At 44.1% G+C, this 12,458-nt stretch overlaps 2 protein-coding genes across 4 annotated transcripts in view; one reads left to right on the top strand and one right to left on the bottom strand.

Annotated features, from left to right (window-relative positions):
- GNA14 (G protein subunit alpha 14) overlaps positions 1–10,848 on the top strand; it is a 198,029-nt gene extending 187,181 nt beyond the window's left edge. The window contains exons 4-7 of the mRNA XM_022573467.3: positions 2,011–2,139; positions 3,533–3,662; positions 6,196–6,349; positions 7,352–10,848. Coding sequence (XP_022429175.1) covers positions 2,011–2,139; positions 3,533–3,662; positions 6,196–6,349; positions 7,352–7,542 — 604 coding nt within the window. The 3' untranslated portion in view covers positions 7,543–10,848. The remainder of the gene's footprint in view (positions 1–2,010; positions 2,140–3,532; positions 3,663–6,195; positions 6,350–7,351) is intronic.
- The window catches only part of VPS13A (vacuolar protein sorting 13 homolog A), a 273,758-nt gene that overhangs the window by 11,704 nt on the left and 249,596 nt on the right, over positions 1–12,458 (bottom strand). For 2 of the 3 annotated variants that reach the window (XM_089913319.1, XM_089913320.1), the window contains one exon: positions 10,273–10,401. The gene's annotated coding sequence lies outside the window, so the exon portion shown is untranslated. Of the gene's footprint in view, positions 1–10,271; positions 10,402–12,458 lie in introns of those variants that run through there. The other variant, XM_022573468.3, reaches the window with a different exon arrangement.

The raw sequence follows: 12,458 nt of genomic DNA, 5'->3' as shown, positions 1-12,458 counted from the left end.
TTTGCCTACACATTATATTTGGGATCCATAAGGCTCTAGTTTTAAATCAGTAATCCACTGCGTGCACACTCTCCGACGGAGATCACAGGGTTTGATTTTATTAAGAATTTCCCAAGGCAGTGCTTCCATCAGCCAGATCACTGGGCAAATAGTTGTCATGGTCCTTCTTGAAGGGGTGAGGATTCCTGCTTCTGCAACTCAGCTCCTTCCCTCTTGCCCTGCGTCATTTCTGCCCTCTGAAGGCCCTGGAATCCTTTCCCCCGACCCATCCCCTTCTCTTCAGGTGCTGTCATTGCCCTTCGAGCTGGTGTGGGTGGGTAATTCACCCATCATCTGGACAAGCCAGCGGGCAGGAAAGGAAACCAGAATCTTACCTCCTCAGTTTCACTAGGCCTCCCTTTGGCATTTGTCCCAGGCTGAGTGTTGAGTGACATTAATCCAGGTTAGCACAACCAATCTGAGTAGAGGAACATTTAGGTCCAGCACAGCAGCAAAGGAGGAAAAGGAAGTAAAATAAGCCCTGATACGTTGTTGGATCAGCATAGAAGACAGCTCGCAGGAAGGAAGGCCGTGTCCCCAGGAGGAGGGCAGACTGCCTTTGACAGCTGGGGAGCCAGGGACGGTTCCAAGTCAGCCAAGGCATCCCTGGCCCTTCCCTGGGACAGCCTGTGTCATTTGCTTCTGTGAAGGCCCTGGGGAGTGGCTGGGGCTCTTGATGTAGATCAACTCGGAAAAGAGCCACTGGGCCTGCTGTAGAACTCAGTGGAGCCCTGAAAACTGGGGCAAGTCCACTGAGAAGAATGTGGGGAGTGGCTAGGGTGGTGGGCAGAGCTGCAACGATAGAGAAAACGGCACTCACAAACCCGGACAGTGCCCTGCCTTTGGAACCGGCGAGACCCCAGGCACTTGGGCACTTCCTTGGTCCAGGTCAGTGGTTGTCATCCACTCTGCTGGTACTGTCTGCTTATTTGGACAGGTATTCATTTCACAAAAATGTGATGTGTCTCTGCTGTGTGCCAGGCACTGAGGTAAGGGCTACAGGTACAACTGGTGCTCTGCCCTGAAGGAACATACAGTCCAGTGGAACGAGACAGGTGTAAATCAAAATATCACAAACGGAAGTCCATGACGATAAGCCCTGGGGCCATGCGTGGGGGTGTGGGTCACAGAAGGCTGACCCAGTGGTTTGCTTCCTGCGCTGAGGGCTGCACAGGAATAGGGTTTGCCTGTTACCTCTTGGCTCCCCTTGAGGCCACATGTTCAGCGCCAGCAGACCTAGGTGAGCTCTGCCTGTAAGGGGGTAGGTGAGGGGTGGAGGGGGTTGGGGAGAAGGCGGGGCCACCTCTCTTTGCAGGGGGCTCCAAGTCACCAACGCCGTCATTGGCCAGGGCCTCAGCTATTTATGCAAAAGTGCCTCTTTAAAAGGCCTTAAGATTAAAAAAAAAAGTAGTGTCCTCTTGTTTTACCACAGAAAAAGTGACATGTCTTAAGCTTAGGGCTTTAATATTTGGCCAAAAATAATCCAAGACAAGCTTTGGGTTATTTTAGGTGTTCAGTTTCCCAGTGTAACAAGGAACTTTTTCTCATTTTGAGAGGACTTCCCATTGGACTAACTCATTGAGCCAAGTGTCCAAGAACAGCATCTACATTCTGTAATGTTCTTGGATGAGGGCGTGTGGGAGGGAGAAGGACCTTTGGGGAGAGGAGGACACGTGAGACGTCAGAGGGCCTGTTCCAATCTCCTCCTCCTGTGGCCCCGCTGGCTCCCTCACTGGCCAGAGTGATGGAGCTGAGAACCAGCAGGAAGAGAGGCGAGATCTGCACATTTCCCAGAAGGCTCACGAAGGCTTCTGATCCATATTCTCTCCACACAGTTGTAGGAGGGCTGGAGTGTTGGCTCTCAGGAAAGTCACTGATGAATCCGTGAATCTGAGTAGGGTCACTGTGAGTTGGGGTGACTTCCCTGGAGGGGCATTTCTTCCTTCTCATCATCTTGTTCTCTAACATCAGTTACCTGACGGACATTGACCGGATCGCCATGCCATCGTTCGTGCCAACGCAGCAAGACGTGCTTCGTGTCCGAGTGCCCACAACCGGCATCATTGAGTACCCATTTGATTTGGAAAACATCATCTTTCGGTACGTCTGTCACCCTGACATGGTCCGTTAAGAATCTGTCCAGGCTTGGAAGTCCCCAAATGGAGTCTTAAATGTGTTATTGCTAAAAGGGCTTCCATCTCTTAGGGCAATATTGGCCCTCTCCATCACAGGGTATTTAGAATTGTGGTTGGTCTTAAGTCCTACAGAGGAGAGAAAACCACCTTTCTATTCCCCTTAGAGAAGAAGAGACTCCCTACTGATGTCTGGAATGATTCTTATGTGTAAAACACACACACACACACACACACACACACACACAGATGTATATTTCTGTAACCCACAGAGTGAAGATACTGTTGAATATTTCTCTTCCCTTCTATTCTCTTCTCCAAGATTTATCACTGCAGATTTCAAGGGACTTTTATATCTGTTAGTTCCCTTGTTCCTCCTAATAACTGTTACACACGCTTGTCTAGTTGAGACAGCATAAGTACAGTCCTGCCGTGTCCAGGTCCTGTCTGTACTCCACCTGCATCTCAGTGCTTCTGGAGCACTGTCATGTCGGGGGAGCCCTCTGATCGAGCCCCTTGATATTCTGCATCTCTGCAAGCACATGCCCTATGTCTGCGTGCCCATAAATTTATCCAAACCTTTTCAGAATCAACTGCTGCTTGCAGCTTCCAAAACCTGACTCTGGTCCACAGATGCATTCTCTTTAGCCCACTTGACGTTTAAAAACATTTTTGAGCCAATATTTATAAAGATTGGGCTATTTTGCTGGAAACATTTGCTACCTCTTGGTAAGTTGGGGGATAGTTTCTCTTGAAAAGTTGGAGGATCTGGTCCAATAGCGAGGCTGCGTCTTTGTCCAGCTGCAGTGGTGTAGCAGCCATCCCTTTAGACAGGGCCCAGCACTCTTGAAGTACATGCTTTTCTACTCTAGAGAGGCCCCTTGGACTCATTTCCATAAACTGGTGGCACCCAGCTAATGCAGAAAGGATTTGTAGATTAACTGGAGGAGCCAGTGAAACAAGAAGGGGGAGGGCTGGAAGGAAGCCCAGTGGTCCTGAAGCCTGCCTGCCTGCCTGCATTTCTACTCTTTTGTGTCTGGTGTCCTGGCACTCTCTGGTGGTTAGGGCAATGCCCAAGTGGATGCTTGAGCTTTCTGCCGGGACTATTGCAGCAGCTTTCCTAACCAGTGTCTCCAAGCAGGCTCCACCCGAGTGACCTCGGCACACATCTTTAGTAACTTCACTTACATTCTGTGCCTCCTTTGCTAGGAAACATCCAGTGGTTCCTCATTGCCTAAAGTAGCAGTGCTCAAACATTTTAATCTTAGGATCCCTTTTTATTCTTAAAAATTACTGAGGACCCTAAAGAGTGTGATTTCCATGTCCTTTCCTCCAAAGAGTCATATGTTTCTGTTGAACAGGATGGTGGATGTTGGTGGCCAACGATCTGAAAGACGGAAATGGATTCACTGCTTTGAGAGTGTCACCTCCATTATTTTTTTGGTTGCTCTGAGTGAATACGACCAGGTCCTGGCTGAGTGTGACAATGAGGTATGCTGGGTGAGGAATTCAGTTAGCTGCGGAAGACAGAAACCTATTTCTGCAGTTTGCAAGAAGCCAGCCAGCTCTGGCATTAGACCCTATCCCTTAGGTTAAATCGCCTCGCTCTGCAAAGTGATGTCTGTGGGCTAACAGCACAGGCGTCACCTGGGTGCTTGTTAGAAATGCACACCTTCTGAATCAACCCAGACCGAATAAATCAGCATCTTTAAGATCCCAGGTAATTTGAGAATCACTAACCTAGAATCCCGGTTCTTAAACTCAGGTATACACTAAAATCCTCAAGGGACCTTAACGAAAAACCTGGCGGCTGGGGCCAACCCCAGAGATTAATTTAATTGGTGCTGTGTGTGGCCTGAGCTTGGGGATCTAATCTAATGCACTACAAAGGGTAGAGCCACTCAAAACCATGGGTCTCAGCCTTGGCTGCATATTAAAAAAAAAAAAAAAAAAAAGAATCTTTAGGACCCTATAGTAGACATTCCTATTTCCTGGTTTTGAGTTGGGGGTATCTTCACTAAGCCCCCTGGGGATGTTAATATACAGCCAAAGTTGAACAACACTATTTCTAATAAACTTCATCTGAGAACAGGCTTCCCAGCCTCCATGGCCCATGGCACTCCCAAATTAGGTCCCTAGCTGAGTTGGCATGGGGAGTGTTGCCATATGCTTGGAGCTGTCCTGGGCCCGCCTGGGATAGCATCTGCCCTTTGCTTTCCCTGGAAGGGACTTGCTCAGGGCAGCTGGGACTGATCCACCCCAGTCAGGCATTCAGTGTCCTCTGCAGAGTGGCCATGACGCTGGCTGGGTGAACTCCGTTAGCTAGATCTGCCTGGAAAGTGAGGGGAACCATCGCAGTCACTTCTTTGTGAGGTTGGGGGTATTTTCTGTGTGATAACCATTGTCTTTTCCCCGACCCTTTGCACAAGACCTCTTGACCTTTTACAATAGAAATATCTCTTGCTTGTAGGGCATGAAAGTAAATCAATAAAGAATTATTTCCAGGATTAGGCCATAATTATGAGCAGATTCTATCTGGTATTTATTGAGAGCAGACATTTCTCTGAGGAGCAGTTACATTAGCTTATTAGTGGAGGATTAGCCCATTTACTAGTGTCACTGTGCAAAGAAGAATAGAAATCTTGGCGGCTGCCCAGCTCTTCCAGTGGAGAGATTTTTTTTTAAAAGTGAAGGTATTGAGTTACCAGTATGAAAAATAGCTCCAAATTTGTCTCAGGAAATTTCTCGGGAAACTCAAAGGATTAGTCAGGTGCGCCAGGGGTAAGTACCTTACCCTGATGTGCCTAGAAATTAAATATTTTCTCCTCTCTGAAAAACCCTAGGTATCTGGGGAAAAAAATCCTAGGTTGCCACTCCAGACTTTTCCATCCTAGTTGTAGATGTGTGTTGCATCCACGCACTATGCCGTATAGGAATTGTTTTTTCATATGTTGTATTTCCTTGGAGATCATTATTGGTAAGATTATAATAAATTTTAAAGAAGCTTTAAAAACAAGTGAGATGTTACCTTTCTGGTAGTAAATTCCAGAATTGACCTCCAGAAACGTACTGAGTAGGATAATGGGCCCAGGAGTTGGGAGTTGTAGGAACAGAAATTTAGGGCGTGTCCCTCTGGAGCCGGTGCACTGGGCTTTCATGTTTCTCAGTCTAAAGGAAGGAAGGAAAGTGTTTCTTTCCTCTTAGAAATACTTGAGAGCGGAATGCTAGCCAGAACAATTATTTGTCACCAGATAAGATTTGTATGTGCCCTGTCTGCTCTCCATAAATTAGGATCACTTAATATTTTCTTGCCAGTGTCTAATGGCCAGAAATGACTACTGTCCTTCTACATAGCTTCCACTAGGTTGTACTATTATACAGTCTTGGAAAAGTACTTAAATTTTGTGAACGATAGTATGCTCACCTATAAAACGGGGACACGTTCCCCTTGGGGAGCTCGCTTGTGTTACACACGTGTCAAGCATGGTGCAGGGCAGGTGCTCAGGAGCGTTAGTTCCCTTCTCTGCCAGCGTCCAGCATTCCTAAGGGCGGTGGCCCTGCCGGAAGAGCCTTCCTTCCTCTCATTGTCACCGGCCTCCCGACACCCAGCCTGGAAGCCCACACCCAATTAAAGTGTGTCTCAGGTCGGTCTGCATCTCTGAACTGCCCCCACTTGGTAATCCCAGTAGTTATACACAGAAAACTTCCATCAACTATGGGTTTGAACCTTCTTTTTCCAAGTTGCACAGAAGCCTTTCTTATATCCTTATGTGTTTTGGGGTCAGAGAAGAGTTTGGGTGCTACAGGAGAGGAGATCCCGAAGGGGGTGATTAATGAGAGGGCGGGGACCAGGGAAATAGCGGCCGGAGACCCCACTTGCTCAGCAGCCTCAGCAAGGGCAGCGACCTGGAGACGGCAGCTGGGTAAGAGGAGGACAGATGGGTGGAGCCAGTGATTTGGTATGTTGTTCCCGAACCGTTGCTTTTCTTTCTAATTTATCCTAAGTCTCTTGTTTTTCACTTAGAACCGCATGGAGGAAAGCAAAGCCTTATTTAAAACCATCATCACCTATCCCTGGTTTCTGAACTCATCAGTGATTTTGTTTTTAAACAAGAAGGATCTTTTGGAAGAGAAAATCATGTACTCTCATCTAATTAGCTATTTCCCAGAATACACCGGTAAGTAAGTGTCCATCTTGCTGACCTGGCCGCCCTGGCATCAGTTCAGAGTTCTCAGCATGGCTCGTAGGGGCCTCCCTGATCTGCCTCTAATGGACTTTCTCACCATTCCCCACCTCTGAATGGAAGCTCCAGTAGAATCACTGTGTGTTTTCACCTCAGCACCTCCGCACACGCCTCTCCCAATGCCTGGAATACACTGCCAGCTCCTTTGCTAACTCCACTTTGTTCTCTGAGACCCAGCTCAGGCACTTCCCCCTTTGGGAAGTCCACCCCCCCTCATGCTCCCCTGGGGGCCTGGGCTTGCCTTGCTCTCTCTCGGCCTTCAGCTCTCACCCCAGTCAGATCCTGAGGGCAGAGACTGGGCCTGACTCACCTTTGCACTTCCAGGGCCAGTCAGAGCACCTGGCACTTCTGATGTGTAAGGTGAAGTGTGGCAGCCCTTTACCAGACGCAGGGTAGACGCTGAAGGTATCTATATGACCTATCCAAGGCAGGAGACTTTATGCCCTATTGCTAATTATTTCTGGTGTAGAAATGTTACCAAGTTTGACATTGATATTTAGAGAAGTAGTGTTTAAGCACTCTCCTTTTTCCCTTTATTCACCACGTTGCCATGTAGTATACAGCTCTCAAGCTTTAGAGTCACACTTGGGTGACTAGTTATGTTAGTCCCCATATTCTTTCTCTTTGCTCTCCTAGTTCACTTAAGAATTACCTCTTCAAAAGTGGTCCAAATCAGAAAATTAAATTAGGTCATTTTTCAACAAATCTCCTTAAAGTATGATTTTTAGATACCAGGGGACACTTTAAAATACTCTTTTGCAGGTTCATAATAAGGTATAATAAAAATAGTGTCCCAGGTAAATGAGTCTCTAGAGATAAGATGGCTCAAAGGGGGATTCCAAATAAGAACAAGAGTGCATTGAAAATGATTTTGGGAGGACGTGGTGGTGAGTTGGGATCTTTCTTTTTTATTCCTCTAACTGCCCTCATGACTAGGACCAAAGCAAGATGTCAAAGCTGCCAGAGACTTTATCCTGAAGCTGTATCAAGATCAGAACCCCGACAAAGAGAAAGTCATCTATTCCCACTTCACATGCGCTACAGACACAGAGAATATCCGCTTTGTGTTTGCTGCTGTGAAAGACACAATTCTACAACTAAACCTGAGGGAATTCAACCTAGTTTGAAAGCTGCTGCCCACTCCTCACCCAGGCCAGCAAACCGGATTTGCAAGCTCCTCGTGTTTTTATTTGTAAGTGCTTCTGACATCACTCGGCCCAGCCCAGAGGTGGCACCAAGTCCATCATGCAGGCCACAGGGATGGGGATGGGTGATGGAGCTTGTAAGATATTTGAGTTTAGCAAAGCTTTTTCAAAGTCTTTATTCCCAAATTGTTTTTACATTTCTTTTCTTGACTTTAGGCTGTAAGATTTTTGTGTAATTTTTGAATTTGATATTTTATAGAATTTTTAAGAACCACTGTGATTTACAATTTTGTTTTTTTTAATTGAAGTGTGTGTAAGAATAGCCGTTAAAAAAATCACAGAGGACTCAATTTATAGGTCATGCTTTGAGACCTCTAGGATTATCCTTTTTTTAACTAAATCTTGTAATTGTTTTTCTCTCCATGCTGAAGTATACCTTTAACATGCAACCAGAGACTTTTTTTTAAAAACAGTTGGTTCTTCTAAAACAGTTGGTTCTTCTTTGTGTTAACTTTCTAAGTCAAATTAATGACAGTATCAGTACCTCTAATTTAGTTTTGCCACAATTTGATCACTATGGAACCAAAGTTGACATAAGAAGATAAATGGGCTCTAGATAGTATATATGTTGTATTGCTGAAAAATGTGTGTGTGTATATATATATATATATATATATATATATATATATATATATATAAAAATTCCAGTGTAAATGACCAGGTCTTATAAACTTATGAAATAAGTTTTAAAACCCAACCTGTTTAACAAATGTAATGTAAGCCCTGCCAAAGGTCTGATGGCCACCACAGATTTGCTGTTTGAACCATGTATGATGTGCCTTTCTGAGGCAGTTAAGAATATACCATTTTTCCATTAGCATTGGATAATGTGTTTCCTTGAGCTCATGGCTGATTGATTGATAGTTATGCTCCTAAAAAGAAGAATGCTGTGACTTTAATAGTTAATAACTCAGAAACTTTCTAAATGTCCTTAGAGGGGAGGAAAACTAATTTTACCTCCACCCTTCTAGGTTCTTGGCTGAGACCCCACCCCTGTAATACAAGATTAACAGGAGAAAAGTAACATCTAACACCATTTATACCTCCTGTATACATGGGAGCTACCCTGGAAAACTGAGTTTAACTCCCCTGAAATGGCCCAAGCCATCACCTTAATTACCTTCTTCAGCTAAAGACACAAGAAAGATGGAGGAGGAGGGAAGGTCAGTTATGGGAGGTTAACAGGTAAAGCACAGTAGAAAAGGGTAAGGTTGTTTTGCAGAATTAAGCTGGGCACCTTCTCCATTGATAAAGAGTTTCTTGTCATTTAGAGTCACCCTTCTCTTCTAGGTACAGAGAGGGAGACACGCTTAAAATGGAGAGTTCCCTTATAAATGTAAATTTCCCTTACAATAGGTTTTCAGAGCTTTTCCTGTGTCTGTTTCTTAAAAATAATCACCAAAAAGCACATGAACAGATGCTAAATCAAAACTACAATGAGGTATCACTTCACACCAGTCAGAATGGCCATCATCAAAAAATCTACAAACAATAAATGCTGGAGAGGGTGTAGAGAAAAGGGAACCATCTTGCACTGTTGGTGGGAATGTAAATTGGTACAGCCACTATGCAGAACAGTATGGAGAGTCCTTAGAAAACTAAAAATAGTTACCATATGACCCAGCAATACCACTCCTGGGCATATATCCGGAGAAAACCATAATTCAAAAAGACACATGCACCCCAATGTCCATGGCAGCACTATTTACAATAGCCAAGACAGGGAAGCAACCTAAGTGTCCATCGACAGAGGAATGGATAAAGAAGATGTGACACATATATACAATGGACTATTACTCAGCCATTAAAAAGAATGAAATAATGCCATTTGCAGCAACATGGATGGATCTAGAGATTGTCATACTAAGTGAAGTCAGAAAGAGAAAGACAAATATATAATATCGCTTATATGTGGAATCTAAAAAATTGGTACAAATGAACTTATTTACAAAACAGAAATCGACTCACAGATGTAGAAAACAAACTTATGGTTACCAAGTGAGGGGGAGGGATTAAATTGGGAGATTGGTATTGACACATATACAGTACTATATATAAAATAGATAACTAATAGGAACCTACTCTATAGCACAGGGAACTCTACTCAATACTCTGTAATACCCTATTTGGGAAAAGAATCGAACAACTAAACTAACAATAGTCAGCTCAAAGTAATCCTTATACCGAAAAAGCAAATTTTGGGGTGGCATATTCTGTTCCTCTTCAGTCCTGTCTTTGAAAGCTCAATGAGGGACTTCCCTGGAGGTCCAGCAGGTAAGACTCCATGCTCCCGATGCAGGGGGTCCAGGTTCAATTCCTGGTCAGGGAGCTGGATCCCACATGCATGCCACAACTATGAAGTCCACATACCACAACTAAGAAGCCCACATGCTGCAACTAAAGATCCTGCATGCCACAACAAAGATCCCCCATGCTGCAACGTCCCAATGCAGGGGGCCAAGGTTCAATCCTTGGTCGGGGAACTAGATCCCACATGCATGCCACAACTAAGAAGTCCACATGCCACAACGAAGAGCCGGCACAGCCAAAGTAAATAAATGAATAAATAATAAATTTTTTTTAAAAGTTCAATGAAGTTTCACAGTCTAGAAGCTAGGCTGATAGAGTGCTCTATTATTTCATTGAACCAACCTCTTAATCTCGAGGACAGGTCAGCTCAGTTAAGCAGTTGTGTCTCATTTCAGGAGCTGGTGTTGCAGGTGGGGTCCCGAAGTTAGCCTTATACGGTGCGAGCAATTGGGTATTTAATAAGAGGCATGTCTATGGAAACAAGAGAAAAACAAAAGTTAGTGGTTGGGTCAAATTATAAACTCAGCCTGAGTCCCGAAGGCTTCCAGTCAGATTTCTAGATGTTGGGGTTGAAGCATCTTCTGCAATTTGAATTTGTCTGATGTCATCGGATGTTCAGATAAACTTCCTGAGTGGTCCACACAGCAACAGGCACAAAGATGATCTAACCGTGAGCCGCTGGGGTCATTTCTCTGAACTTTATGTCAGTCCATTCACATTCAGTTTGCAGGGCTTTGGGAAATAACTTTTGCAAAAGCACAATAACTTTCATAAATGACAAAAGACTTAAAAACAGCCATGGTTAAAGATATAATGAGCCTTTGTTGTAATGCAATTGACAAGGAAATATGGTTATGTCTGTGACATACCTTTTAAGATAATAACTAGAATTACAAGTGATAATATTATATCAGGACATATCAGATTTCTAGGAACTTCATACAATTTGTTCTTAGTGATTCCAAGTCAAAAGAGTGGAGGAAAATTGGAAACGTTAGTTTGAAGAGATATAGCCAGATTATTTGAGGAAAGTAGGATCTAGTCCAGTTTACAGGAAAATAATGAAACTTCAGACAGTTAACAGGACTAGAACCTGATATCCACAAGGGTATATTATTTACGGAAGCATCATTTTTCTCTCTACAATCAGCCACATTTTTACCAAAGGAGAAGGTTTCCATTCCAACTGAGATGGAAATAACATTACTATGTTCTGGAGCTTTAGGGTTTAGTACAATTTACCTTTGTAAAGTCTGTATAAAGCATTCAGCAAAGGCCTTCGAATGCTCTCCTTGAGTGTACAATTCAACCTTGGACCAGTTCACTCTTGCTTCTATCATCCTCTGAACACTAACCTCCACTGATCCATTTCCTGATCATTTGCAGGAGAGCCTGGGAGAAATTCTGGTCATCTGTTTCCTTGGTTGGGAGTCGGGGGAGGGGGGCGGGGTCCACTAGGGGGCTGTCTGGCTTCTCTAATAACTGCAGTATAATTATGGGTGGGAAGAATACCCCCGAGCATCCAGTCAAGGTCCTTGTGAGCGAGGTTGTGAATGGCCACTGATCTTTCTAACTCTAAATCTGGTAGGATCTTCTGAAAGTGCAGGCAAAAGGGGCTTTGTAATTTTACCTTGTTAAAAGAGTCCCTAAGGCTAGACACCATACTCCTTTTGTCCTCTTTTCAATCTGATCTTTCCATAGGTACTAATAAGACAATTCCTTAGAATGAGAATTTTTTCCCAATTTTATAAGTTTCCAATTGGAAAATTTTTTTCCAATTTTATAAAAGTTTTTCCAGTTCAAAAGATCCATCATCTTGCCATTGATGAGTAGGATCTTCAATGGTATATTAATCTCAATAGCAACTCAAACCAGTATGGCTCTTTATGGCTTAACCGTGGATGCAAGAGGTGTCCCCTAGGACAGTGCAAAAGCCTGACCCTCATAATGTCAAGAAAGTTCACTCCCAGAGTTAGCCTAAGAAAGCAAAGACCTTCTTTGTCACAGGTGGTAGGAATGGTGTACTGAAAACAATCTCTCATGTTTTCTGTGAGAACATGAAACACCTCCAGTCACAAACCTGCTAATCTGTAATACCAGGCAAGACACTACTGGAATGGGGCTTTTCCACCACTAACAAGACAACAGAGGTTGAGACGCCAAAGGCCCCTTATGGACTAGGACCCCTTAAGACAAACTCCCCTGAGAGCTGGCACAGTGGGACAAAGAGAATGTGTTTCGAGTTGCCATCCTATAGTGGCTGCCAGATACAGGCTGATACTAGCACCTTCCAGCTGGTGATGACTAGAGAGAGTTTTCTTACTAGTCAAAAAGCCAAGCTCTCAAGACAAAGAACAAGATGAAAGGAAAACCTTATCTGACCTATGGTTCTCCTCCTTATGACAAATGACACAAAAGACAGAGACAACATAAGACAGTGACCATCTATGGAAGGGAAAGGATCAACAGAAAACAAGAGTGCTTATAACAAAATCTTTACCAGTCTTTATGCTCAAGAAACTAATTCA

The sequence above is a fragment of the Delphinapterus leucas genome, chromosome 6, assembly GCF_059928025.1.
Source record: "Delphinapterus leucas isolate spDelLeu-1000000601 "Yukka" chromosome 6, BTC_Dleu_Yukka2, whole genome shotgun sequence".
NCBI lineage: Eukaryota > Metazoa > Chordata > Mammalia > Artiodactyla > Monodontidae > Delphinapterus > Delphinapterus leucas.
Note: the sequence above shows the minus strand (reverse complement) of the source record. Positions and strands in the feature narration are given on the sequence as shown.